Genomic DNA, 23,773 nt, shown 5'->3' with positions numbered 1-23,773 from the left:
TAAAATATATATAACAAAAGTTATAATTTAGGTATACAGTTCTGTGTGATTAAATACATTCACGTTGTTGTGAACCATCAACACCGTCCATCATCTCTAGAACTTTTTCATGTTCCCAAACTAAAACTCTGTACCTATTAAAAAATAACTTCCCACTTTACTCTCCCCTCAGCCTGGCAACCACCATTCTATTTATTTTCTTTATCTCCTCCTCCTTTTTTTTTTGGCGGGGGGCAGTGAGAGAGCGCGCACGCATGCACGCATGTGGGGTGGAGGAAGGGCAGAGGGCAAGAATCTTAAGCAGGCTCTAATTGTAGCACAGAGCCCAGTGCGGGGCTCAGTCTCATGACCCTGAGATCATGACCTGAGCCAAAATCAAGAGTCAGATGCTTAACTGACTGAGCCACCCAGGCTCTCCCATTCTGTTTTCTGTCTCTCTGAATTTTACTGTTCTAGGTAAACCTCATATATGTAGAATCATACAGTATTTGTCCTTTAGTATATGGATTCTTTTACTTAGCGTCATATCTCCAAGGTTCATCCATGTTGTAGCATGTGTCAGAATATCTTTTCTAAGTGCATTATTCTTTTTGACTCTGAAATTATAGCAACTTTGGTCTATGGATTCTACTTTTATTTTTTGCCGTTAGGTAAGTTCCCGCTGTGAAGAGGAAAGCCTTTTAGCCCGATGTCGATCTAGTGCTCAGAACAAGCAGGTGGATGAGAATTCTTTGATTTCAACCAAAGAAGAGCCTCCAGTTCTTGAAAGGGAGGCTCCATTTTTGGAAGGGCCCTTGGCTCAGTCAGAACTTGGAGGTGGACATGCTGAGTTGCCACAGCTGACCTTGTCTGTGCCTGTGGCCCCGGAAGTCTCTCCACGGCCTGCCCTTGAGTCTGAGGAATTGCTAGTTAAAACACCAGGTAAGATGGGGATGGGGTCTCAGAATATAAGTAGATAATGATTTTAGCATTTTGTGATGAGAAGCCAATAGTGAATCCTGTACATTAAACTACCCACTTTTGTCCTGGGAAATCCTGAAAGTGCTGGCTAATTGGATATAGTTAATGACCACGAATTGGTGGTACACTGTCCAGAAGACGTGTTTTAAAAACAACTCTCCTTACTCCACTGTTACTCTTCATGATTGCTGATAAGCCACAGTGTGAGTCAACACTCAGGATAGCAGGGTTTGGGGATGTGTAGTACACACTAATAAACACATGAAATTTATGCTTCAGATATTGGGTCTATCAATTCTTGTATTACTTAGGAAGTTGTTTAACCTCTGAACCTGTTCCTTCTTTTATAAAATGGACGTCATAATGTAGTTTACCTGATACATTGTAAGTAGTTAAGTGTAAATATTCCCTTGAAGTTAATTACCGATTGCTTTTCACTTTATCATTCTTTATGTACATGTCACCTGGTGTGAGTTGAATCTAAATATACTGTCTCTAATTTACCTTCTGATTCTTGAATATTGTAGTCACCCAAGGAAAATTTTGGATGTAATTTTTTTTTATATTCCCAACAATAGCTTGTAATGGTACTCCTTTTATTTAAAAAAAATAAAGTACTCCAGTTGTGCTTATTAATCAAGTAAGACAGAACCAAAAAGACTTTAAAAATAGTAAAGATAGTTTTTATTTCATAATTTAGCATGTACTGAACTCTGTTATTAGGCTCTTCTATATGATTCTTAAGGACAGTCCTACAAAGTAAATGTGTTTTTTGTTTGTTTGGGAGCAGAATAAAAATTGTAACCCTGGTCCTGTTATGCCCAGCACTCAGGCTGTCTTCCACCGCACTTCTCCTTTTGTGCTTACTACCAATTAAGTGTTAAAAAGATAGTTCTGCCCTTTTGATTTCTTCCTTAGTCCTTTTATGATATGTACATACACAGACATAAGAACATTTTCACATTGTGTCTGTATTGAGAATTGTTTTCCTGTTTTTTTTTAATGTTAACTAATATTTTAGAATAAATAAAGACATTCCTATCCTGTCCCTCCCCAGAAGATGATGAGGAAAACATAAAATATATGGTGACTCATTTTTCTGTGGCATATGAGTTGTTGTTTTTTTTTAAGTTTGTGCCCAATTTCTAAGCCATCTAATGAAAAGATACATGCATTTCAGGAAATTATGAAAGTAAACGTCAGAGAAAACCAACTAAGAAACTTCTTGAATCCAATGATTTAGACCCTGGATTTATGCCCAAGAAAGGGGACCTTGGCCTTTCTAAAAAGGTATGTTATTTTAGTCAGTTCTAAAATACGATTAAACCATATGGAAATAGGGGATTTTAAAAATAAATCTTTTATTAATATTTAGCAACACTGTTGCACACATACATAGAAATTACAGAATGGCAGAGTACATTTGTCTGGTCTAAGAGATCCTATATTGAGAAGCTGTTTTGCATTTGTATGGACATGAGTATCAGTTGGTTTTAGATTTTCCTTTCAAATGAAAATGAAAAGAGCTTTTAAGATTGAGTAAAGTGTGTGTTTGTTGTCATTTCTTTTCTGGGATTAAAGCCTCTTACCTGCTTTCTACTTCACTTCTGTCTCTAGGAGCCACTAACCTACTCTTATCCCATTGTCTTGTCTCCATAACACCTCAGAAAAGACTCAGCTCAGTTATAAAGCAGGCAGAAACATTTGAACTTAAGTTTTTGAGCGTGCAAACATGGTTTTTATTGTCCAAGAAGACATCATTAAATAGTGGATGGAAATAGGAGGTTATTTTCCTGGATATTAATTTTTAGGAAACATCCTATTGCCCATATGTGTGAGGAATAACTCAGAGTAGGTGTTAGAAATTCAGTATTTAGGGTGCACAGGTTTCCTCTTAAAATTTTCTTTCTTTAGGGGAAAAATACAGATTGTAATCAAATCAAAAATAGAGTTTTGAGACTTCTTTCACTAGCTATAACGGCATCTATCATTTAATTCTATATTGAGGATCCTGGTTTTTGTTTTTATCAGAGTTATTCACCCATCTGGATTAGCATGTAAATGTAAAACTCTATTTATTTGTGTTTTTGTACCTCATTTTAAAGCCTGCATTATATCCTTTAATTCTTTTATTCTTTTCAAAGTCCATTTCCTAAGACGTGTCCTAGTAAGGCTATGATAGTTTCCTTCTGTAGTATTTTCTCTCCTGGCTTTGTCAGATCTTAGCCACTTGTAAGCCACTTGTGATAAATTTAGTAGTATTATAAAAGGTGAATTATTAAGGCTGTTGCATTACTGCTACAGGTGAGGTAATGACAAATTTTAAAGAAAATCAGAATTTAGGCCAGTTTAGTGATTGATTTTTTTTACCTGTTTTATTGAGATACAATTGACATACATCAGCTAGTGATTTGATTAATGTATATAGTGAGCATTTGGAATTCACTGCTGTATTTTAGCGTGTTTTGACCTCAGAATTTAGGGACTTTACAGCAAGAATAGCATCTGTTATGTTGACTTTTTGTGGCCACTAAATTTTGTTTTACAGTCCTGCTGAAGGATATTTTTATTGTAGAAGACATTTTCTGGGACTGGAACTAACTCATACAAACATTAGTAGGGGAATAAAATGTGTAGGAAATTATTTTTGATATCTGAGTGTTTTGAGTTTTAATGTTGTTTTCATTTCTATTAACCTACAGCCAATTAAATCAGAAAGGCATTCCATGATTCAGAGCTTTCTGGTGTATGTGCTGCTGAAGTGAGCACTGATTCAGAGCTTTTTAATATTTAGAATTCATCAAGTAAATAAACCTTTGTAAAATCTAATGGCTGTAAGTGCAGTTTTAAGAAGATGGATTTTAAACACAGGGTGGTATGGAATAGAACTGAGATGGTGCGTCTCTGGGAATATACCCTTTCTCTTTGTCTGCCACTCCAGTCAGAGCACCATTCTGCGTCTGCTTGATATAATGGGAGTCTCTGGTTAACCCCCCCACCCCAAAGGAGTGTGTGTTTGTATGAGTCTTTTAGAGCTGTGTTTTTTGTTATTTTGATGTTTTTCCATGTAGTTTCTGTTCAACCCATTATTATTAATACTGTTCATTTAATTGTCAGAGACAGAATTTCTGTATCTGTGATAATAGTTCAACTTTTGACATATAATATAAAGGATTTATTTTCTGTTCCTCTGTAAATCTGTTGCATTTTGTTTATTTGTAGTGTTATGAAGCTGGTCACTTGGAGAATGACATTAATGAATCACGTAATGCATCTCATTCTAAAGAGTATGGTGGAGGTGGGTATTTTTGAGATTAAAAAAAATGTAATACAAAGTAACTATGAAGCACCTTGTCAGCTAACTAGAAAAGTTGTTACATATGTAAGCAACAGCAGTGAGGTTGCAACTTTCAGACTTGTTTGCCCAAGGGGCACCTGGCTGGCTCAGTTGGAAGAGCAATGAGACTGTTGATCTCAGGGTCATGAGTTTGAGCCCCACAGGGGGTGTAGAGATTACTTAAAAATAAATAAATAAACTTAAAAAAAAGAAAAAGAAAAAGAAACTTGTTTGCCCTAAATATGCTTCCTAACAAGGTGCATGACACTAGAAAATTGGATGGTCATTTTCAGCTTTATGCTGAAATTAGTTACATGAAATTAAAATTATATTAGAGTAAGGAAGTGTTAGGAACAACAAAAAATCTGCTACTTAATTTTCTTATTAGATGATTCTCTTAACTGTAATCGTTACTTTCTTGGCTTTGATTCAGTTTTTATTCTATAGGACAGAAAATGTGGAATTTGAGTTGAAAGGGAAATTACAAGTCACCTAAGCCTATTTTTCACAAATAGTCTTAGTTTCTTTTGTCACATCTGTGATCTTTGGTGAGTGAGCATGTGCTTGAAAAAGAGAGCTTACATTTTGAGTGTGGTCCATGTGGTTGCTTCTTTTAAGGGCTTGGAAATCTTTTATTTTTTATATTTTATATATATTTTTTGAAGTTTATCTTATTTTTTATTTATTTAAAGATTTTATTTATTTATTTGACAGAGAGAGACAGCCAGCGAGAGAGGGAACACAAGCAGGGGGAGTGGGAGAGGAAGAAGCAGGCTCCCAGCAGCACAGAGAGCCCGTTGCGGGGCTCAATCCCAGAACCCTGGGATCACGCCCTGAGCCGAAGGCAGACACTTAACAACTGAGCCATACAGGCGCCCCTGAAGTTTATCTTATTTTTTTTAGAGAGAGTGTAAGCAGGGAGGGGCAGAGGGAGAAGGGGAGAGAAAAGTCCTAAGCAGGTTCTACTCTCTGCACAGAGCCCAACCCAGGGCTCGATTCCATGATCCTGAGATCATGACCTGAGCTGAAATCAAGAGTCAGATATTTAACTGACTGAGCCACCCAGGCACCTGGGCTTGGAAATCTTTCAGATTGCATTTGAATCTGACTCCTGAAGGTTATACATGGTGATCTTGGTTCTGCCTGTAGGAGGAACAGGCAGGCCTTCATTCAGTAACATAATATTGTATTTTGAGCATTTCCTCTACCAGATCCTTTGTTTGTTCAGTCCTTTCGTTGCTTTAGGACTGTTAGCTTGTAAAGCATTACAGAGAGTTAGGATACTATCCATATTATCCCTGTTCTATGGAAAAACATGAAGACGAAAGAGGTGGCAGGGTTGAATTAAATACAGACCTGAGCCAATTCATTGCCACACTACCATCTTGTTACCCACCCCAGATTTTCTCCATGCCAATTCTTTGTACCACTTTGATCATTCATCTGCCAGTGCCATTTATTGGTTAGTGTCATTTCTGAGATATTAGCCCAAATTTCAGCACGTGGCATCAGATGTGGTCTGCCAGCAAAGGGTATCATGGGAAGGTTATATTACATGTGATCTTTTTTTAAAAAAAGCTTTATTTATTTGAGTGAGAGAGTGAAAGAGCGAGCACACAAGCAGGGGGAGGGGCAGAGGGAAAGAGAGATGCAGACTCCCTGCTGAGCTGGGAACCCCACACAGGGCTCCATCCCAGGACCCTGAGATCATGACCTGAGCTGAAGGCAGACACTTAGCTGACTGAGCCACCCGGGCAGCCCTACACGTGTTTAAAAAGATTTTATTGATTTTTTGAGAGAGAGTGAGCAAGCACAGCGGGGGGGGGGGGGCGCAGAGGAAGAGGGAGAAGTAGACTACCCGCTGCGCAAGGAGCAGGATGCAGTACTCAATCCTGGGACCCCAGGATCATGACCTGAGCCGAAGGCAGACGCTTAAACAACTGAGCCACTCAGGCGCCCCTTAAATGAACACATCTTTAAATATGACCCATGATTATTAAGTTTTCTAATAAGTAAATCTAGTAGTATGTTAGCTTATGTTAACCTTGTGTTCATATATAATTTCATAGTCACCAGTTTGCTAGCTTGCTTTTAAAAAAACTTTGAAAATATCAGCTCTTATATTTTTATAGTTTTTATAAAACATACAACCTGTACTTTATTTTTTGTAAATTTCATCAACTGTTTCAGCTCCTGAGAATTTTGAACCTTTATTCTGCTATCATGTTAATTCTTCTTTTAGTCATAGGCAGTTGGCAGCTTTGATAGCAGAGCTTCTTCATCTCCATCAGGTAGTCCCAAGAAAGAGTACTAAGCCAGTTTTCTAAAGTCTAGACTTCATGTTGATAACCTAGCCTAATTATCCTGGAACATTTTATGAAATATCACTTGAGATTTCTCTTCATATTTCTGTAACAAAAAGTTGAAATATGTGTAATAGACAATGAGGGAGAGACTAGAATTTCATTTTATAAATATGCCAGATTAGATCATACATTTATTTTGTTGAATATTCAAGATTTTAGTACTATTGTGTGAATATCCTTTAAGCCACTAAATGTTTTGGGGGAGGTCTTCCCTTTCCCCAAGCCAGATTTTTGTATTTCAGCTTTTCATCTTAATCCTTAAATCATACTGATATAATTTACTGTCTTTAATTGTGGAGGTCAGGTTTTAGTATGTTTTCCTGACTACTAAATATATTTCCTCCCCGTCTATAGGATATTAAAGTCCTTTGAGGAACTATGAAATCTTTCCTTTCAATCATGTAAAATGAAATTGCTTTAACCTATTTATTCATTTACCATTTAATCTGTATGAGACAATTTATATGTGTAGCTATTTCCCCAACTAATTACATAGTCACGGGTAAGTCTCCTCCTCTCTGTGCCCTTTTTCCTCATCTGCTAGGTTGGGGAATTAAATGGACTTTAAGATTGGTTTTTTACTCTTAACATTACATAATTCTATGAGGTCCTTTTAGTTGAAGATAGGATTTCTTGGACACGTGAGTGAATAGCCAGTAGGTAACGAATGTTTTCCTGTCATAGGCACTACCAAGATATTTGATAAACCAAGGAAGCGAAAACGACAGAGGCATGCTGCAGCCAAGGTGCACTGTAAAAAAATGAAAAATGACGACTCATCAAAAGAAACTCCGACCTCAGAGGTATTACTCAGTTCCTCATCTTTTGACCTTCCAAAGAAAATCTACTCTTCACAGTAGAGGCCACACCCCTCTTTCCCTTGAGTTTACTTAAGAATAATGTTCTGAAACAGCTAATTAATAGCTATGAGAAGACATATATGGCAACTATGGCTATGATCTTTTTAAAAGATCACAGCCTATGCTCTAGGTGTCTGATAAATTTTATAACTTTCATTACGAAGTAAGCTTTTTCTAAAACCAAAGCACAATAACAAGTAACCGTATGATCTGAATGAAGTTGGATATTGCCCTTTAAAAGTTGAGACTGCTACAATAGAGGGGAAACTCATTTGCTTATTTCTTGAGACCATCAACTGCTTAATTTTAGAATAATGTTTGTAAACATTGGCTTTAAGGAAACAAAGGTAGATTTAAAACCATTTCCTTGTAGAGCATCAGTGCAGTCATTGATGCTATCTCTGGCTTTTCAACTCAAGTTAAAGGAGAATTAGAACAGGTGAGAGGTCAGCTTTACACATTATGATACAGAGTGTTTCTTTCCAGGATAATTTGAATAGAATGCCCAAGGGGGGCATTATTTAGGAAACACTGATCTTGGAAGGACAAATAAGTAATCAAATAAACTTAAGAATGTTTTCTCTCCCTTAGTGAAACCTTAAAATGGAACAGCTCAAAAAGTTCCAGTGGAACAGCCTCAGAGCAGTTAGTGGCAGGGCATGAGGCGCCCACTACCCGCCCAATCACAGCAGGGTTAGAACTAACATTGCATGCAGTCCGCCCGCGTGATTGGCTGAACATCTGTAAGTGCTTAATGGCTAGACAAATAGCAGCCCAGAGGGAGGGGGTCAGATGGAGGAGACATCAATAATACAGATGTGGGACATTATTTTTTCTCTGCAAGGGAGAACTGATGACACACAGAACGGCTGCAAGCCCCAAGGAGACTGTTGAGGAGGGTGTAGAGAACGATCATGGGATGCCGGCATCTAAAAAGCTGCAGGGCGAACGAGGTGGAGGAGCTGCACTCAAGGAGAATGTTTGTCAGGTAGAGGATGTTGCCCACTTGCATTGTGATTGCTTGCTTGTATTTTAAGAGAAGCCCTCTCCATCTTCTCTTGATAACCCAGTCATGGTTAGAATAAACATTTTCCTGGATGATTCCCGTGGAGTCACTTCCCTTTAAGGATTTAAGTCTTACCCTTTCTCACAAAAAGAGAAAGGAAAAGAAATATTTAGTGTTGGTGAACCACTTGCCCTTGTTACTCATGAGTAGATGCCATGAAACAGGTCTGAGATGGGAGAAGGTGAATCTGTGATTGCTTAAAGATCATTTTCCTGTACATTTCATGCTGTGAGAATCTCTGGGTTTCTAAGGAATGTTGCAAGGGAAGTTTTCACTTTGAGATTTCTTTTGCTTTCAAGTAGTGACTTCAGAGAACCTGCCACCTGTCTTTTTATATTTACTTAATAAGTATTTATACAGTGTTCACTGTGTGTGTCAAGAGTTTCCATCACTTTATATATATTCCAGGGGTGCCTGGGTTAAGCAGCCAACTCTTGATTTCCACCCAGGTCATAGTCTCAGGGTTGTGAGATTGAGCCCCACATTGGGCTCCGCACTGGGTGTGTAGCCTGCTTAAGATTCTCTCTCTCCCTCTCTCCCTCCCCCCACTCCAGAAAAATAAATAAATTTTAAAAATAAATAAAAATGAAACTTTTACAAATATTAGGTCATTTAATCATAACAGTCTTGTGGAGTAGATTACCATTATTATCGTCATTTTTATAGATGAGGAAACTGAGGCACAGAGATATTACATAACTTGCGTATAGTCACACAGCAAATCCGAGCTCAGAGATGTTACATAACTTGCTTAAAGTCACACAGCAAAGCCGGGATTCAGACTCAAGCAATCTGGATTTAGTCTTAACCACTATGTTGTTTGTGTTGCCTCTCTGTAAAGAGCCTGTATCAGACTTGAGAGTAGAGACAATTAAATGAATGCTTTGGTTATGTTCTCTTTTTTATGGGCTTGATTTACTTTTGTAAATTCTTAAAAGCTGGCCTATAAAAATTTGAAGATAATAGGGGTTTTTTTTTTGTTGTTCTTTCTTATTGAAACAGCTAAAAAATAAAGTTAACCCAAGCCCAGAATATGTTATGATGAACAATAGAATTTCAGCTCAGTTTCTTTGTTTCTTCATTTTCACTGTTACATAAAGAAGGTTGATCATATTCCGATCAGCATCCAAGCACAGTGTTAGTCCTCAGAGACTATATGGCCACGAAGATTATCAACAAAAAATGGTTAAAGGGGTAGTTGCCTTGTGGTCTGGATTGTTTGGGTCATCTTTGTTTAAATCTGTTGTCCTTGCTTAATTTATTAATATCATGTCCTTTCACTCACATGGTTACCAGTTTGAAAGATGAATTACGTAGTCATCCCAGTTAAAGGGTTAGTCCATAGCATTTGTTTAATTTAAAAACATTCTATGATATATACCATAATTGATGTTTTCCTGTTCAAATGATGAAGGCGAATTTGTTTTTGTACATAAAAGCTGGTATCACTGGCACTGTGAATATATAAAACAAAGTAGATAATATTTATGGCGTTTGTCAATTTGTATGTGTGAATAGGAGATAATGGAAGAGCCAAAGTGTAAGACTAATTTATACTGTAGGTTGATTAAGACCTTGGGCTCTGTCTGCTCTTAAGACCCTGGCTCCCTCTGACATTTTTTCCCAAAGCTCTCCTACTCATTTGTTTATTTAAGCTTTGATGTTCAGTGGCCAAGACCTGTTGTTTCTTTGGGTTCTTGAAGATACTAGACTTACCTAGTCGCCCTTCCTCTTTCTTGTCTTCCACAGTAAGACTCTTTCATTTTTAGTATTTTCCTGCTAATCAGTATGGGGGGAAAAAGTCAGGCTGTTAGAGGGATGAAAGTAACAAATGTTGGAAATTTGTAGAATTTTCATAAATCTTATATTTTGAAAGCAACAGAGCCAGATCTTTATTTCTAACGCCCTGTCATAAATGACACCCTGTCTTAGATGAGATCGTCTCAGAAAGGTGACCTCTCTGAGATGGTTGTAGATGTATCTCAAATGTTGTTCAAACCTTGATCAGAGCCCTTTTGGGACTGTTACAACCCAAGTCTAGCTAACCAGTATCTCTTGCTTGCACTATTAGAGTAGCCTTCTTGATTGTCTCTTTGCTACTGTTCTCACTTTTCTCATTCTTGAACTCATTTTCCATGTAGTAATCAGAGGAATCTGTTTTTAAATGAATATCTGATTTTAGCCTTCCCTTTTAAAGCCCTCTAATGGCACACCTTTGTAATTAGAATAAAATCTGAAACTGTAGCGTAATGTGTAAGGCCACACAGTCAGGCTGTTGCCTTTCTCTTACCTCATCTTCTACCACTTCTAACTTTTGTTCACTTTAGTCCACTGACTTTCCTTACGATTCTCAGACATGATATAGTTTTTCCTGTCTGTGGACTTTCTGTACTTGTCTTCCTGGGCTTTCTGTCAGATCATGTGACTGACTTGTAGTTCAGAACTCCGTCTGAGAGGCCATTCACAATCACCCAATCCAAAGTAGCTATTTGAATTCTCTACTTAATGCTTATCATTATCTGATAACTTTCCCATTTGTTTGTTTACTTGTATTTTTAATCCTTAGAATATGTGAACCATGAGAGCCAGGAACTTTGTGGAACCTGGCATAGAGGAGTTAATCATTAAATATTGGCTGAATAAATGGTGGGCTTGCTTCTTTCTGGAAAGCTGCTGCTTAATCTTTGCCTTCATGAGGGCCTTCTGCTTGGGACTTTAAAAATCCTTTTTCTATAGACATACCTGTTTTCTTTCTCTTAACAGAACTGTGAGAAACTGGGTGAGCTGCTGTTGTGTGAGGCTCAGTGCTGTGGGGCTTTCCACCTGGAGTGCCTTGGATTAACTGAGATGCCGAGAGGAAAATTTATCTGCAATGAATGTCGTACAGGTGAAGTAGATATAGATGGGGTTTTCTTCCAAAGAGGGTTTGAGTTTTAAGTTTTTCAGGAAAAAGTCCCAACATTTATTGCAGACACTTTTTTATGGCAATACTGGGCTAGTTGGTACAGATGCAGATAGGTGCTGTGTGATCTTTGCCTGTAGAGAAGAATACCAAGTGAATAATGAATGGATAGTATAATATAGAGCAAAAGGATTGTAGTAGAGAGAGATTTATAGTGATAAGTGAACAAAGATGAGCCAGTTCCACAGAGGAAGATAACAGAGTTTGGCTTTATTTATTTATTTATTTATTTAAAGATTTTATTTATTTATTTATTTATTTGACAGAGAAAAACAGCCAGCAGGATAGGGAACACAAGCAGGGGAAGTGGGAGAGGAAGAAGCAGGCTGCTAGTGGAGAAGCCTGATGTGGGGCTCACAATCCAGATCCCTGGGGTCACACCCTGAGCCTAAGGCAGACGCTTAACGACTGCGCCACCCAGGCGCCCCCAGAGTTTGGCTTTAAAAGAGATATGGAAATTGGTGTGGGGAAGGGAAGGACAAGAAGGTCCAGTAATGAAAGTATAGAATATTTGGGAAATAGGAGGCATAAGTTAATGTGTTTAGAGTTTAAGATACTTTAGGGAAGAGGCATTGGTAGTGACAAAGAGGGTTTCTGGATTACTGGATTGAACTGAGTGGTGATTACATAAATGTGTTTTCTTTCTGATTATTTGTGAAATGTAAACTTAGGATGCTGTACTTTTCTGTGTGTATATCATATGTCAACAAAACTGTTTACCAAAAAAAGGAAAGACATATTTTTAGAGTTATAATATATAGATCAGAAAAGGGTCAGAAACTAAGAATGGTGGATGGAACCACCTGTAAAGTACCTCACAGGCTGTGTTAAGGAGATTGTTCTTTCTTCAGCATTATATGCGAATGTTCCAGCATTTAAGTAGTAAGAAAAAATGGGGGCTGAAAGCTGTTACACTCCTAAGTCATTAAAGCCGCAAGTGTGAATGAACCTGCCCCAGGAGAAAGCATCTGGAGAGTGAGAAAAAGACCAACAAAAGTTCTCAGGGTGTGCTCACATGAAAAAAAAAACACTGGAGGGTGAGGAGGAGCTAGTCAGAGAATGTCTGTGAAGCCAGGGAGAGTGAGGTGTCGTCAGCAGGGGGCTATGTGGCAAAGAGACCAAGAAGGTTCTGGGGTGATAAGACGCTGTTATATTTGGCGGTGAAAAAAGGCTTGACTTTTTGTCAGAGGGTGCCACACTAAACCTGGTTGAAGAGCAAATGGATAGCAGTATATACTACTTACAGAAGCTTGATATCCATGGAAAAGAGGGCAGTAGCTGAAGGGAGGATATTCTAGGGTCAAGAGTAAGAAAGTGTTTGTAGGATGAATGTTAAGAACCACATTGGGAAATAAATTCCTGCAACAGGAGAGGGAAGAATTAGTGGAGTGCAGGTACAAAGTGACAGGAGAGAATAATCTTGAAGAGACGAAAAGATAAAAGAGGAATGTACCTTGGAGTTGGGAGGCAGAATAAGGAAGCCAAAGTTTTTTCTTAGTTTGGTGAGAATGTTGGGGGAAAGGTGGTTTCTAACTTGAAGGGTAGAGTGTAGGTTTAGAGTAGCTCCTATGGGAACAAGAGACAGAATTAACGTCTGTCTGTAAATCAGTGGCTGTGTCATATTGAGTTATCTCCTCTTTCTGCCACTGCTTTTAGCAATGTGGGAATAAAAGCTGGAAGACAAGATAGTTGTGAGGTTATTTTGCCTCCTGCACAGTGGGCATGTGATCATTATGGGAAATAGTGCCATCCAGCCCTATAAATGAAATATAGGGGAAAAAATTTAGGTATGTGCATATCTCTTATCCTAATCTTAGGAAGATTTTGCCTTTTGTACAGATAATCCAGTTTTGCTAGTCTTATCTTTATTACAATGTGATATTCTCTGAACAAGTTATGGCAAAGGTATTTTTTAAAGAATTAACCTTACTGAAGTATAATTTACCTTCTATAAAATGTGCTAGTTTTAATGTTTTGATAGGTTTTGATAAAATTTATATACACCTGTGTAACCACAACCACAATGAAGATTGAGAAAATTTCATTTCCATTGCTCCAGACGTTCCCTTGTAGTTAGTCCCAGTTGATCCTTATGCCCCTCATCCCCCCCCCCCAATCTATTTCAGGCAAACAAGGATCTGCTTTCTGTAACTACACATTAGATTTATCTTTTTAAGAGTTTCATGTAAGTGGAACAAAATGTATGTAGTTTTTTTGTGTCTGGCTCAGTGTAATGTTTTTGACACTCATCTGTGTTAATGTGTGTATCAGTATTTCATTCTCTTTCTTGCAACAGCTTTATTGAGGTATAGTTGCTGTACAGTAAACTGCACAAAGTGTAATTTGGTAAATTCTGACATGTGTGTGTTCATACCCCTGTGAAACCATCCCTCAGCGTAGTTAATTTGCGATTCATCAACATTGTTGTAGGTACTGAGAGTTCGTTCCTTCTTATTGCTGGGTAGTACTCCATTGAACAGATGTATCACAGTTGGTTTATTCATTTATCTATTGATGTACATTTGGGTTGTTCTCAGGTTGGGGTATTATTAATAAAGCTGCTGTGAGCATTCATGGCTTTGCATGGATACATTTTCTTTTTACTTCTGTAAATACGTAAGGGCAGAATGGCATGATAGGTATATGTTAACTTTTTAAGAAACATCCAAACTGTTTTCCAAAGTGTTGGTACCATTTTACATTCTTAACAGGAATGTATGAGAGTTTCAGTTCTTCCACATCCTCATGAACTTGGTATTGTCAGTCTTTTTAATTTTAGCCATTTGGACAGATGAATAGTGGTATCTCATTGTGGTTTTAGTGTGCATTTCCTAATGGCAGATGATATTGTGCATCTTTTTAATGTGCTTTTTTGCCGTTTTCCCTGAGGAAGTATCTGTTCAAATCTTTTTTTCCTAATTAGGTTGTTTATTTTCTTACTGTTGAGTTTTAAGAGTTCATTATATATATTCTGGATACAAGTTATTTATCAGATACATACTTCTAAATTATTCTACTAGTCTGTGGGTTGGTTTTGAAGAGGTTTTTAATTGAATATGAAGTTGTTCATCAGTTTGTTCTTTTTAGAGATTTTGCTTTGGTGTCATATTGAAGAAATCTTGCATAACCCAATATCACAAAGCTTTTCTTTGTTTTCTAATGAAAATTTTATAGTTTTAGGTTTCATCTTTCTGTCTAAGGTCTGTTTTGAATTAATTTATATGACATGAGGTAGAGTTGCTGTTATTTTTGAGGGTAGCAGATTTTACCCTGGTTTTAGTCAAGATGAATAGAGTAAGAATAAGGGAGTCATTTCTTATTGCTTGTGGCTTACCCTATTTTCCTAATATGGAGTGACCACACCATAATTTAGGTTATTCCAATTTAATAATGTCATCAGGCAGTATGTAGTTTGCTTATTTCCAAATGGATAATTAAAGTTTTGTCTTAAAATCATTATTAGCTGGGTGATCTTATTGTTTGTAGGTAAGGTGGGGGTTTTGTTTGTTTGTTTGTTTGTTTGTTTGTTTTTAAATGAATTCCTTTTTCCAGCAAGTGTCAGGGGCAAGATTCATATTCAGGTCTGTCTCTCAACCCTGGGCTCTTTCCCTTACTTTGTGTTGCTTCTCAGAGAGAGGTAGTTGTTTCTTTTCTTTTCTTCTCCCCCTACCCTTTTCTTAAACTTTGTATTACAGAAATCCTCAGACATTTACAAAAGTAGGACAGTGTAAAGAATCCCCACATATTCATCATTTAGCTTCAGTAGTTATCAGTTTTCTGCCTCTGTTTACCCATATATTTCTATTTATTTTTTATTTGTTTCAGGGGTACAGGGCTGTAATTCATCAGTCTTATATAATACCCAGTGCTTTACCCATATATTTCAAAAGGTCTAAGACAACTTAAAAAAATACCTGATGTGTAGCAAAATTATACAGCAACTTTTTTTTTTTTTAAAGATTTTATTTATTTATTCGACAGAGATAGAGACAGCCAGCGAGAGAGGGAACACAAGCAGGGGGAGTGGGAGAGGAAGAAGCAGGCTCATAGCGGAGGAGCCTGATGTGGGGCTCGATCCCATCACGCCAGGATCACGCCCTGAGCCGAAGGCAGACGCTTAACCGCTGTGCCACCCAGGCGCCCCTATACAGCAACTTCTATGTGTCACCTACTGCCTAGTCCCATTTTCAGATTTTCCCATATGTCTCAAAGATGTATTTTTACAGTATTTTAATCAAGATCCAAATAAGACTGCCTTTATTGTATTTTTTGATATGTCTCAAATTTCTTTTAATCTACAACAGTACACCCCCCTCCTATTTTTTAATGTCATTTATTTGTTGAGACGGTGGTCATTTGTTCTGCCAAATTTTCCGCGTTGCAAATTTGGTTGATTGCATCTTTGAGGTGTCCTTTTAATTTGTTGCTCTATCTTCCCTATTTCCTGGAAACTTGTAGCTAGATCTAGAGGCTGGATTAATTTCAGGTCCGTTTTCTTCTGGCTGGAATGCTTTGTAGGTAATGTGTACTTCTGTTGTGTCACATAAGCAAGCATGTACCGTCAAGAGTTTCTCACTTAGTAATGATCTTAAGGTTGTTCAGTAGGTTCATGGTGTCAGTCTGATCAGTGTATTACAGGGTTCTTTACTGTGATATTGTGATTTAAAATAAATACATATTTTGGTCTTTCCCTTGTGGCACAGAGCTCTCAAAACCTTGGCCTCTCCGAGTGGTGAGAGTGATAAAGATGTCCTTTGTGTGTGTTTTATTATGTTAATAAAAGACACACCTGAGGATGGGGGCTTGATTGCCAGGAGAACCAACCTTATGATTAGAGGGCTAGAACTCTCAGTCCTATCCCCCAAATCTCTAGGGAGGAGAGGAGTCTGGAGGTTGAGTCAATCCCCAGGCGAATCGCTTAATCAGCCTATGCAATGAAGTCTCCCTTCAAAACCTCAAAGGATGGGTTTGGGAGAGCTTCTGGATTGTTGGTGGGTGTGTGGAGATTCAGAATAAAGTGGTGCTGTTGGAGAGGCCATGAAAGCTCCACACCCTTTCCTCATACCTTGCCCTGTGCATCTCTTCCAGCTAGCTATTCATGAGTTTTATCTTTTCATGATAAACTGGTGATCCAGTAAATAAAATGTTTCTCTTAGTTCTCTGAGCCATTCTAGCAAATTAATCAATCAACCTCTGATTTATAGCCAGTCAGAAGTATAGGTGACAACCTGGACTTGAGACTGGCATCTAAAGCTGGGGGCAAGGGCCATCTTGTAGAACTGAGTCCTTAACCTGTGGGATATGATGTTACTTCCAGGTATATAGTTTCAGAATTCAGTTGAATTGTAAGACACCCAGCTGGTGTTGGGAGAATCGCTTGATGGTACGGAGCCCCCCCCACCCCACCCCTTTTTGGAACTTGGTACAGAATTGTGTACTTAACAAACTTTTTATCTAATAGTTTAGCATTGGATGAATTCTTAAATTGGTGTTAATTTATTACCTTCCTTTTGTTTCTCAGGAATCCATACCTGTTTTGTTTGTAAGCAGAGTGGGGAAGATGTTAAAAGGTGCCTTTTGCCCTTGTGTGGAAAGTTTTACCATGAAGAATGTGTCCAGAAGTATCCACCCACTGTCATGCAGAACAAGGGCTTCCGGTGCTCCCTTCACATCTGTATAACCTGCCATGCTGCTAATCCAGCCAGTGTTTCTGCATCTAAAGGTATGGGTTTCTCACATGGACTCGTCTAATTGTAAAACCTTGGTTTCATTGGTAGTTTGTATTTCCAGGTGCGATGTGGCATGTCTCTCTTCATGGCCTCTCTAGCTTTTGTCAGAGTACCAGCATTTTATGTGAGAGAGAACAAGATAATGGACTATTCCATTGGTTCCCACATTGTATTCTGTGGAGCCCTGTTGTTATGTGGTGGTTTCAAATATTTGGATTTCATGTGATACTTAGTTTGAGAAAGTGTTCGACTGTACATCTTCCTCTCCCTACTACATTAGACTAAAGTGCATTCTTTTCCTATGGACCCTTTATATCTGTGTGTGTCAGATGTGATATTATTCAGGCATGAATTTAGGATAGGATTGAGGTTTTGTTTTGTGTTGATTGTTTCGTTTTTTTTAAATTGGAAACTTCTCTCCTGAAACCTCTTTCCTGCTTTATAGTTAGGTTGAGAGCTGAGCTTCCAAAGGTGCCTGTGGGAATATAGGTAGAGTTAAGCTTTTACGTCTATTCTCATTGGGAAGACAATCATTTATTTCTGTTGGATAATAATGGGATCTCTAACTAATTTTTCCTAAGCCAAATACTATGTCTCCACTGTTAAATGCTTGTATGCGCAAAGAGCCCCTACTTCTCTCATAGGGGATTGAGCAGGAAAAATTTACCAGTATTCTGACTTTCTTGTAATTAGACTGGCAGTATGTTTTATAATATGATTTCCTGAGCCTGTAGATCTCATCGGTCTTAAATACAGTAATTTCACTCACTTGATCAGAATTACAGTTTAACCATCAGTTTATCTTCCCCTTTTCAGTTGTTATTATAGTTTGCATTTAGGTGGTTTGGTAATGGTTTTTAGTAGGTGATGTATATTAGAGGACATATTTTATCTGGAAGGGGTGAAAAGGTTCATTTACCTAAAAGTTTAGGCTTTAAGAATCACACAGTACCAGGCAACGAAAGCAAGCATTAGTCTTTCTCCTAGCTGACCTTTTATTCAGATTGTGCACATCCCCCCTATTTAGTTTCAGGCTGATGCCAGGTTTCCTAGGAGTCAGGGCAATGGATTCAATAGAGCTTTCCTTGGTGAGGCAGGCTCACCTAACAGTTGTGGGTTGTGACTCCTTGTGGCAACTTATCACATAGCTCCCATCTGAGCTTTTCTTAGTGAATTGTTTATTTTATGATCCCTTGGAGTAGTGCCTCCTTCTATTAGTGACATTTTCTCAGTGCTGACAAAGAGATTTCAGTAACTCATGTTGCTTTTATGTTTAATCTCTTTTGTTTTTCTTTTACTCCTGGTTTTCCTGCTTCTTGTAATTTTAGGTCGTCTGATGCGCTGTGTCCGCTGCCCTGTGGCATACCATGCCAATGACTTTTGCCTGGCTGCTGGGTCCAAGATTCTTGCATCTAATAGTATCATCTGCCCTAATCACTTTGCACCTAGGCGGGGCTGCCGAAATCACGAGCATGTTAATGTTAGCTGGTGTTTTGTATGCTCAGAAGGTAAGACATGGCTGCTTAATGTACGAATAGTCTAAAAAGAGATTAATACAATATTCTAATTGCAACAAAAATAATTTTCTTCACATTGCTACTAGAGAAATACTGAAGTAATGTTCTGAATTAGTGATAACATAGCAGAACGTTTAATCTTGGTTTTTTTCCCCAATAGGGAGAGGTTTTATTTTATTTTTTTGAAGAATGACCTTATTTTTATTAAAATGATGAACAAATGAAGGGCGCCTGGGTGGCGCAGTCGGTTGAGCATCTGACTCTTGGTTTTGGCTCAGGTTGTGATCTTAGGATAGTGGGATCGAGCCCTGCCTTGTGCTCAGCTCTTAGCATGGAATCTGCTTGGGCTTCTCTCTCTGCCCATTCCCCTGTCCCCACTCCCGCGTGCATACATGTGTGCACACACACTCTTTCAAATAAAGAAATAGATCTTTAAAAAAATAAGATAAGCAAACAATAAAAAGACAAGGGAAAGGGAATAAAATCACCCTTGGAAATGGGGGAATATGATCAAATGGTACAAACTTCCAGTTAGAAGATGGGTAAGTTTGGGCGACTTAATATACAGCATGGTAACTAGTTAATAATACTGTATTATATATTTGCAAGCTGCTGAAGAGAGTAGATCTTAAAAATTCTCACTACCACCAAAAAGAAAAAAATTGTAACTATGTGAGGTGTTGGGTGTGTTACCTAACCTTACGTCAGCCATCATTTCATAGTATATACATGTATCTAGTCATTCTGTTGTACACTTTAACCTTACCCAATGTTATAAATCAGTTATAGCTCAATAAAGCTGGGGGGGGGGAGAGGAAAGATAAACTGGAAATGAATGAATGATTGATCAATCCTAAATTGTCCCAAGTCCCACCATCATAAAAAACCATTGCTTAATTTTAAGTGATACTACTTTAGACATTTGTGCACATATCCGGATAGCAGGGGTAGATATCTAGATAGAAACAGTTGTAGAAGATGGTATTCTATCGTACAATTGTGTTTCTTTCTTGTTAAATCATTTATTCATGAATTTAAAAGGATGAAACAAAGAGAAAATGAAGGGATTTATGAATGTCTGTAAAATGTTTCTTCACTGTTAGGAATATTAATTCCTAGACGTTCTTCTAAGGTGGAGGAAAAATAAATGTTATATCTTTTTTTTTCTTTAAACTTAAAACATACTTCTCCTTTAGAATAGTCAGTGTTATGCTTCTTACATACATTTTCTTTCCATTTTTCACAGCCTGATTTTTATTAGTTATTTTAAGTGGATGATGTAGTCATCATCACCAGTCTATTTACTGTGGTGTTTTTATAGTTCACGTTTCCTTATTCTGATTGTTCTTGTGGTGGACTGAGCTGCTAGGATATGCCCACAGGTGCTGTAATTCTCTGCTGAGTTTATTCGTCAATTGCCTTGTATACCATAAGCCTGTGTTGGATTGCTATAAAACGTTTAAGCTATATTTCTTTTTCTGAGACTGTTGTGGACGTTGACTCACAATTTTTTCTGATGTTAAGGGTGACACCATTTCTCTTACCTAGTTTCTTCATTACTTTTTTAATTGACGAAATTTTGTTGATTAGTAATTTGGGGGGGAACAACTCAGTTTTCTGTTTTTGAATACTTATTGGTGATGTAATTTCATGAAAACTTGGCTGGTTATGAACATTTTGAGGGACTTTATTTGTTTGTTTATTTATTTATTTGAGAGAGAGCGTGTGCTCAAATGGAGGAGAGGGACAGAGGGAGAGGGAGAATTTTAAGCAAGCTCCACATCCAGCCCGAGCCCAATGCAGGGCTCAGTCTCACGATCCTGAGATCATGAGCTGAGCTGAAATTAAGAGTCAGATTCTTAACCAACTGAGCCACCCAGGTGCCCTCTGAGGGACGCATTTGAAAAGTCAACATGTATAATTGAATGAGCATCCCTTTTGATAAATTTGGATATACTGAATAGTGCTAAAGCCAAAAAAAGTTTTTTTGACTGCTTTATGTGATTGAAAATGGTCAATTTGGACTTTTTTGTGTGTGTTCTTAGATTTATGTAACATGACAATTTAAGGAAAAGTTATACTTAACTGACTAGAGTTTACACCAGGCCATGGTTTGAGTCCTCAAACTATGCTACTAATATAGAGTAAATAAAAAGAATGTTAAGTGCAGCTGTGGGTAGAAAGGGCACCTTTGGTGTGGAGATGTTTTAATTCACAAAGCGGGCATTGTTTTTGTTCTTACAACCCTGCTCCTTATAACACAGTCTTGTGGTAGGCACTGCTGCTTCTTTAGTGTACCACCCTTCTTTTGTTTAGAAGAAGGTTAACGATAAGAGTTCTGGTATTTAATAGCATTTCAATACAACTTTCTATAATCCTAGTCTTAGACTAAAAACAGGTTTCTGGGAGGCTGAAGTGTAAGCTCCAAAAGTTTCCTACATTTCTTGGCGATGGGATGATGAAGCACTTTGAGCATTAGAACGTTTCCTTTTCTTTTTCTTTTTTTAGAGAGAGAGAGAATTTTATGGAGGCTCCACACCCAGGATGGAGCCTGACGTGGGACTTGATCTCACAACCCTGAGATCATAATCTGAGCTGAAATTCCGAGTCGGATGTTTAACTGATTGAGCCACCCAGGTGTCCCAGGATTAGACCATTTCTAATTCCAGAGTGGGCTGAAATGAATGAGATGGTTTAGAGTCAGGGTGCCCATGTGATGGCATTCCTGACACTGAGCGTTCCAGCTGAAAAGCTACTGAGTCCAATAATGGATACTCATAATGATAACTGAGTCCCCTAGGAAACTTAGCTGCAGCAGCAGCCCTCAAAGTGTGATCCATGATCTTGGGGAAGGGGTAAGGACCCAGAGGCCCTTTTAGGGGCTTCCATGAAATCATAACTCTTTCCATAATAGTAATAAGATATTACGTGCCTTTTATAGTTTGTTGACATTTGCACTGATGGTTCAAAAGCAGTGGTGGGTAAAACTGCTGGCACCTAATACAGATCAAGGCAATGACTTTAAACCATACAAGTAGAATCAGTCATTGTACTTTGTGTCACCACACTCAATTAAAAAAAAAAAAAAAAGGAAGTTTCACATAAGAATGTCCTTGAATAAAATTTATTAATTTTATTAAATCTCAACCCTCAGGTGAACACTGTTTTAATATTCTGTTATGATAAAATAGGAAGTACACATAAAGTGTTTCTGTTGCATACTGATGGTTAAGTCAAAGCACTCATGCAGTTGAGTGGCACCTGTGTGGTGCAGTCGGTTGACTGTCCAATCCTTGGTTTCAGCTCAGGTCAAGACCTGGGGTTCATGAGATTGAGCCTTTGTGTTAGGCTCCCTGCTTGGTGGGGAGTCTGCTTGGGATTCTCTCTCCCTGTTCCCTCCCCCAGCTGTGTTGTGTGCTCTGTCCCTCTCTCTCCCTCTTAACTCAAGTAAATAAATCTTTAAAAATAAAATATTTGCAAAAATGTTAAACACTGTTTTTTATTTTGGAAAATACAGCTATTTTTCACCAAAAAAATGTTATTTATGTTAACATAATAGATTTATTGTTTTTTTTTAAGTGAATTAATAAATGTTTTAAAAATTTCTTAGTTTTGGTTCTGTTTAGTAAGTTCAGTATTTTTTTTTTTTTAAGATTCTATTTATTTATTTGACAGAGATAGAGACAGCCAGCGAGAGAGGGAACACAAACAGGGGGAGTGGGAGAGGAAGAAGCAGGCTCATAGCAGAGGAGCCTGATGTGGGGCTCGATCCCATAACGCCGGGATCACGCCCTGAGCCGAAGGCAGACGCCCAACCGCTGTGCCACCCAGGTGCCCCAATAAGTTCAGTATTTTTAGCCTATATAAACAACACTTCTTTGGGAGTCTCCATCATTTTTCAAGAGTATAAAGTTATCCTGAGACCAGAAAGCCTGAGAACTGCTGGTCCTACTATCTAATATCTAAGATTCTCCTGCTATTGGACAACAGGGAAAGAATAGAGCCTTAGGACATTTTTGCCCATGTATAGGAGAAAGCTGAAGGTGATCATTAAGAGTATTAGGACAGTAATATGGTAAACTGCTAAATTGAGAGGAACCAGTTCCTGGAATTCAGCAGTGTGCTTAAATTTTTTCTCTTACCTCTTCCACGAAATGTCACTTTTCCTCTTTTGGCTTCTTTTGATGTTGCATGTCATTTTCCCTCTTTTGTCTTACTGTCTTTCTCCTATACATGTCCTTTACTGCCACCAGATAAACACTTCTGCCTATCTCCCATCCATCTATCCAGATTAATGCTGTTGATTTCTTTTCTCATATTCTCTCTCATCTCATATCATATTATGTCATTCCCTGCAAAACTGTTTGCCACTATTTCCCCTCAGCTCTGTCCTTAGCCTTTCTTCAGTGGGTATTCTTATGCGCAGATTTCTTCTCGTGCTATATAACCTCCTTGTAAGGCCTAGTGCAGAGCCTTATTGTACATGAAATATTTCTAGTGTGTTGTGAAAACCAGCTTAGTGAAAGGAAGATTCTTCTACCAAGTCTATATAGTTGGCAAATTATACTGGTAATCAGATTGTGACTCAGCAGATAACTAAGCATAAATAGGACATATTCTAGAAGGTATATTATTGGGGTAGGTAAATTATGTGACTGTACCTCACTCTTATGTCCCATGCTGAAATTGTTCGACTCACCCAATGAAATGCACAAGAATAGCTAAATATGAGTTTCAGAGCAGAGAGTACAGGCTGTATATATTGAGTAAACAAGTTCTTCAAACTTACTGTAGCAACAGACTTTTTTCCAAATGAAATATCACTGAATCAAGCTTCAGTATACAACAGGGAGAAAAGGAGAGCTTCTCTAATTGAAAAGGAGTTGGGTCTTAAGCACACAGCCCTGGCCCCAAGAAAATAAACACCCCAGAGCTTGTTTTAAGAGCCTGCTGTAGATGATTGAGAAAAGGAAAAA

At 38.0% G+C, this 23,773-nt stretch overlaps 1 protein-coding gene across 4 annotated transcripts in view; it reads left to right on the top strand.

The window, feature by feature from the left end:
- Nucleotides 1-23,773, top strand: part of NSD1 (nuclear receptor binding SET domain protein 1) — a 142,179-nt gene that overhangs the window by 96,256 nt on the left and 22,150 nt on the right. For all 4 annotated transcript variants that reach the window (XM_040630246.1, XM_040630248.1, XM_040630247.1 and 1 more), the window contains 8 exons: nucleotides 651-921; nucleotides 2,141-2,250; nucleotides 4,183-4,258; nucleotides 7,348-7,466; nucleotides 8,368-8,511; nucleotides 11,353-11,476; nucleotides 17,073-17,273; nucleotides 18,609-18,788. In XM_040630246.1, coding sequence (XP_040486180.1) covers nucleotides 651-921; nucleotides 2,141-2,250; nucleotides 4,183-4,258; nucleotides 7,348-7,466; nucleotides 8,368-8,511; nucleotides 11,353-11,476; nucleotides 17,073-17,273; nucleotides 18,609-18,788 — 1,225 coding nt within the window. The remainder of the gene's footprint in view (nucleotides 1-650; nucleotides 922-2,140; nucleotides 2,251-4,182; nucleotides 4,259-7,347; nucleotides 7,467-8,367; nucleotides 8,512-11,352; nucleotides 11,477-17,072; nucleotides 17,274-18,608; nucleotides 18,789-23,773) is intronic.

Source organism: Ursus maritimus, unplaced genomic scaffold, assembly GCF_017311325.1.
Source record: "Ursus maritimus isolate PB19 unplaced genomic scaffold, ASM1731132v1 scaffold_15, whole genome shotgun sequence".
NCBI lineage: Eukaryota > Metazoa > Chordata > Mammalia > Carnivora > Ursidae > Ursus > Ursus maritimus.
Note: the sequence above shows the minus strand (reverse complement) of the source record. Positions and strands in the feature narration are given on the sequence as shown.